At 44.6% G+C, this 4830-nt stretch overlaps 1 protein-coding gene across 2 annotated transcripts; it reads right to left on the bottom strand.

Annotated features, from left to right (window-relative positions):
- Nucleotides 1-603: 603 nt before the first annotated feature.
- Nucleotides 604-3976, bottom strand: LOC133895667 (ETHYLENE INSENSITIVE 3-like 3 protein). 2 transcript variants are annotated; one of them, XM_062336131.1, is made up of 3 exons: nt 3838-3976; nt 1225-3197; nt 604-1031 (listed from the first exon to the last, which is right to left on the bottom strand). In XM_062336131.1, the coding sequence occupies exon 2, from the start codon at nt 3080-3082 to the stop codon at nt 1229-1231; it is 1854 nt and encodes a 617-aa protein (XP_062192115.1). In that variant the 5' UTR covers nt 3083-3197; nt 3838-3976; the 3' UTR covers nt 604-1031; nt 1225-1228. The 2 variants fall into 2 exon arrangements, with proteins under 2 accessions (XP_062192115.1, XP_062192116.1); XM_062336132.1 differs by having other exon boundaries at nt 604-966.
- Between the last annotated feature and the right edge of the window lie 854 nt (nt 3977-4830).

Raw genomic sequence — 4830 nt, 5'->3', positions numbered from 1 at the left:
TAAAACCGTTTATTTATGTTAAGATTCGTGCTGTAGATGTAGGTGAAAAAATCATCATATCGTAGATAAAAAAACCAACATATATAAATATCTGGTGAAAGAGATAGAGACGAAATAACCCGTGTATCTACCCTCAGTTTGTGAGTTGCCTTAAAGGCCCAGCCCGGCCTAGAGAGGCAATAGCCCATACCTCGACGTCCGGGCAGCGGATCGCGGTGGCTGCGTAGTCTCAGCGGCATATGCAAGGAGGCAAGTTGAGCGCGGTGGCGAACGCTTCGCGCGCGAAAGCGTGCACTCGCCCGCGCTGGTTTCCACTGTAGTAGCATGAAAATGGTTCGCCGCGTTCTGTTCATGTCAGCGGCGCACGGGCCTAACCAAGGGACAGTAGGCGTGAAACATGGCACACGTATCTGTGAAAATATCGAGCACCTCGGTCAACAATCAGCTTGAAGTCATGGCCTGGTTCGCATTAGTATGCCTGCATGAACAGGACCTCCAATGATCATTCGGTTTTTTTTTGGGGGGGGGGGGGGGGTCAAGAACACCATGATCAGTCGTATCGACTCATAAGCGATAAATCAAGGTGCATCGACGAGAGACCAGGAAAATGCAAAGGCAGATACAAGCCCAGGTTAAAACGGAAAAAAAAAATGCATGTGTACAATGCTAAAATCCTTTATCGGATGCGGAAATTCTTCGCCAGCGCATGGCGACAAATATTCCTAATAAGTACCCTACAGGCTAGGCTGCTAGCTCATGGCAATATGGCATTTGGCATCCAGTACAGTTAGGAGAGCACCCTAAATTACATTATTACAAATTAAGCAATAGCCAATAGGCACGGCACCGGATCGTTCAGTAGCTGCAGCATGTCATGAAAATTTCTCTTTACAGGCTGCACATACACCATCGATCCCCAGTGATTAGGTATTGAACACTGCAAACCTGAGTAGCCGCCAAGATGGTCTGGAAAGACGAAGAAAGAACAAGCCATGAATAGAGAGTTTCCACATGCTTTTTTTCACTCATCTCTGACAAAAATTAAAACAAGTCAGGAATAAGGTCAGATAGAAGGAGAAAGAACAGCACTGAATACAACTAGGGTATAGACAGGGTGCAATTGACAACGCTAAAGGAATTAATTGCTGCTGAGCTCAATTACTTGCAAATAGATCAAAGAAATTCTAGGTAACCAAAGAAGTGACAATAAAAAAGAAAAATTACCTTGTCATGTTCCCAAGTACTGCATCAAATCATCATCGTCCAGCAAATCGTCTAAGTCAGGCATTGGACTACTAAGAGGAACAAAGTCTAAAGGAAGTCCGTCAAAAGGACGTCCTGCAAACTTATCATCGGGCTCGCTGTAGAAAGTATCATCCATGAACTGATGCATCTCACCAGCAACAGCACTGGAATTCACACTGCCTGCCATATGATGACTGTAAGAAGTGCTCTCAGCCAACACTCCTGTTCCCATGATAGGCACATGATGATCCATATGCAATGGTAGTGATTGCTGCATTGACGAAGTCTGATGGACAATTGGTGAAGTGTTAAAACCAACAGGTCCAAGTCCAACAGCAATACCATGTTGAAAGGAGTTCCCAGACCATGAGTTGGCCATATCACTGCCTTCACAAGCTAAAGGCTGGTCTCCCAGATAAATGCTTGACGGAGTAGCATTTGCAGTCTGGTTAATGTTATTGTTGTTAATCACAGCACCAGGCGATAGTAAATTCCCTTGAGAATTTTGCTGCTGTTGTAAATCTCCAATCACACTGACATGGTTGAGGCTTAGCTGGTTAGCCATACCCACCACCTCCATTTGGTCAAATCTGTTCATATCACGAATTGTATTGCTCAAAATTTCTGATGGATTACCACTTCTTTGTGTCACTTCAGCCTCATGCTCAGAAAATGGAGAATGGACTGGGGGGCTTTTCCTCTTTCGTGTTTTATTAGTTTCTTCATTACTAAGTACTTGGTTGGAGTGTTTATCATGACGCCTTCTTCTATTTCCTGTAGTTGAGGTGTGCACCTCTCTTATTTGCAAAACAGGCTGAGGATCTCCCTCGTCATCTTTGGATGATGTTGAACGAGGAGGCTCCTCCAAGTGGTCAACATCATACTCATCGCTGCTGCTATATATGTCCTCATTTCTCTCCCCTGAAGTGTTATGGTGGGTAGTCTCTGATAGACCACTGCCAACACTGTAAATAGACTTCTCCTCACGTTGTAAAACTCCCAGCCAAATCAGACTCTCTTTTGCGGTCATTTTGTCCTGCAAACACTTTGATTTCCTTACATGATTTCTGATCTTATCAAAGTTTGGGGCCATGTGCTTGATCACACCTGTCAGAATTCCAACTTTCCAAACCTTCTTTAGATCATGTGGTTTTTTGTATGGCGGCGCTTCTCCCTTTGGAAGGCCCAAAGCAATCCACCATGCCTCATTCCCGGATGGCCACCATGGGGGCGGAACACCCTTATCCAATGGATACCTGCGCTGCTGTGGACTGCAGTGTTGCATCAATGCCGACAGCAATGAACCCAGAGTGGCATCTTGGAGATCCATCAAGTTATGCTGGTTCTTGGTTCCACTGCTCTTAGCGTTGCTCAGCATTGAGTTCTCAACCTCGTATTTTGCGATTGCCGCTGGCCCATTCTTATCGAACTTCACCTTCTCCTTCCACCAGGCTCTAATGTTATCTGATGCACCACTGACAGGCTTACCTTTATCAGGAATGATCCCATAAACAAACCCTCGTGCATTGCACACTTCCATCAATTTGAGCATGTACTTCAAAATCCCATCCTGGGCCCTTGCCACCTTCTTGCGGAGGGCCTGGTCGGACATTTTCTTTGCCTTGGACTTCTCCAGTTTTGACTGCTGCATAGCAAGCTTCTGCTGCCTCTCCTTGATCCTCTTGAACTTGATCTTATCTTTCCATATTCGCAGGGCCAGCTCCTCGGCATCAATCTCCTCGTCACTGACATCATTCTCATTGAGGTTATTGATGCCATCAACCTCAAAATCTGATGCATCACCTAACTCACTGGCAAGGATAGCAAGATGGTCCATCAAAACTATTGCTTCCTACCTTCCTAAACCCAATTACATCACACCATCAATCTTGTTGTCCTTAGTTGCTTCGTATCACCAATTTATCATTCATCAAACGAGGAATCACAGCAGCCTGCCCAATTTATGCATGTGGTTAGAATCTAACAAATGCAACGCTAATCAACTAAAGAGTAACCTTACAATTGCAATCAAAACAGGGTTGTCTGATCTGAATGGTAATGAGAACATTTTAGGAAAACACAGAATTCGACAATAGTAGGCAATTCAACGGGAGCTCAGAGCAACCCTTCCCGTCCCAAGCCATGCCATGCGTGCCATCGCGATTCAATACTTGTTGAGCTAAAATCACAACTCAATACTGCTCGAGGTAAAATCAACTAATAAAGAGTAACCTTGGAATTGCACTCAATCAAACTCACGCGTGTCGTCACAACCCAATGCTGCTAGAGCTAAAATTACCAACATGATAACTCAAACCTAGATGGGCATTTCGAAGGACGCCCCTTTCAACCCGCGAATCAATCCAACGACCGTACCAACAATCCCATGACGTTGCCTGCCCTAATCGTGCGCGAGCAACGAGCAAGATCGAGCCCTCCAGAGATGAACCTAACCATCTCGTATCAGCGCAAACGCAAGGAGAAATCCCGACCAACCCGTCCCCCGCCCCCTCCTCCAACACCCCCCCCCCCCCCCCCAAAAAAAAAAGAAACGAAGAAAAAAAGACGAGGAATTGCAGCATCGAGCCGTACCTCGTCGAAGGAACGACTGCTGCGAAATCAGAAAGGAGAATTTGGGGTCGCGTTTGAGAGGGTTTGCTCCGCCGCCGCTGGTTTTTATTTGGGAGAATGGAACGAAGCGAGAGTAAAAAAAATCCCATTTTTTGTCTTCCTTTTAAAATACAAACATACCAAAATACGGTTGGCGGTTGCGCTCACTTTACACGCCTGTGGCGTGATGAGCTCGCCGGGTTTCGCCTTGGCTTGTTTGAGGTTTGATTGGTAGTGTTTTTTTTTAATTTAATTTTTTTATGGAGACTAATTTTTTAGTAGAAGTAATTTTATGGTTGAAAGTGATTTTTTAGAATAAATTATATAGAGTAAGTGATTTTGTGCAGGAAGTGAATCAGGTGAAGCTGTTTTTTAGTTTCTAATTCATTTTAAAGAATCATTCCCACATATTTCACTCAAAAAACTAAAAGTCACTGTTTAATAGAATTCCTCTTATTCTAACCAGAGAGCTACTTGGAACTTAACCATACGAATGAACTTAGTCGCACCCCATATTATCCACTGAAGATCCCTCGCTACCACGCTGTGAATGACGTGCCTCGCTCACTCTCTCCGTTACAGAAGAAGGCAGGCTTTCCATATAAAACAGATTGATTTTTTTTAGCGACGAAAATTGTTACTATGCTCCAAATGGGCTAATTTATTTCTTTTTGTAGCCACTGGCATCCCTGTCCTTCAAAAGTGAGAAATGGACCCGTGCTGGTATACCCGCCCTCTGGTGTTGTGATTTAACGACGATCCGAAAAAAGAAAACTAGAGACGTTGGAAACAAAACAAGCCTTGCGTTCATTTTTTTGAAATCGAATTTACTAGTGTTTCGATGAGAGCTTCTTGTGACACCTCGGTGAAAGGGCAGCTGGAACAAGGAAAAACAAGCTGTCCTTTTGTGGTGTCCCGCAGTTTTCGTCGACCTCATGGATGACACCGGCGATCTTTGATCCGGCTTGATCCGGT

The sequence above is a fragment of the Phragmites australis genome, chromosome 16 (genome assembly GCF_958298935.1).
Source record: "Phragmites australis chromosome 16, lpPhrAust1.1, whole genome shotgun sequence".
Lineage (NCBI taxonomy): Eukaryota > Viridiplantae > Streptophyta > Magnoliopsida > Poales > Poaceae > Phragmites > Phragmites australis.
The sequence above is the reverse complement of the archived record's forward strand: the minus strand, read 5'-3'. Positions and strand labels throughout refer to the sequence as shown.

Bases quoted from the DNA above. Each gene is read 5' to 3' on its own strand.
- LOC133895667 (XM_062336131.1), bottom strand. From the start codon at position 3,082: ATGGACCATCTTGCTATCCTTGCCAGTGAGTTAGGTGATGCATCAGAT.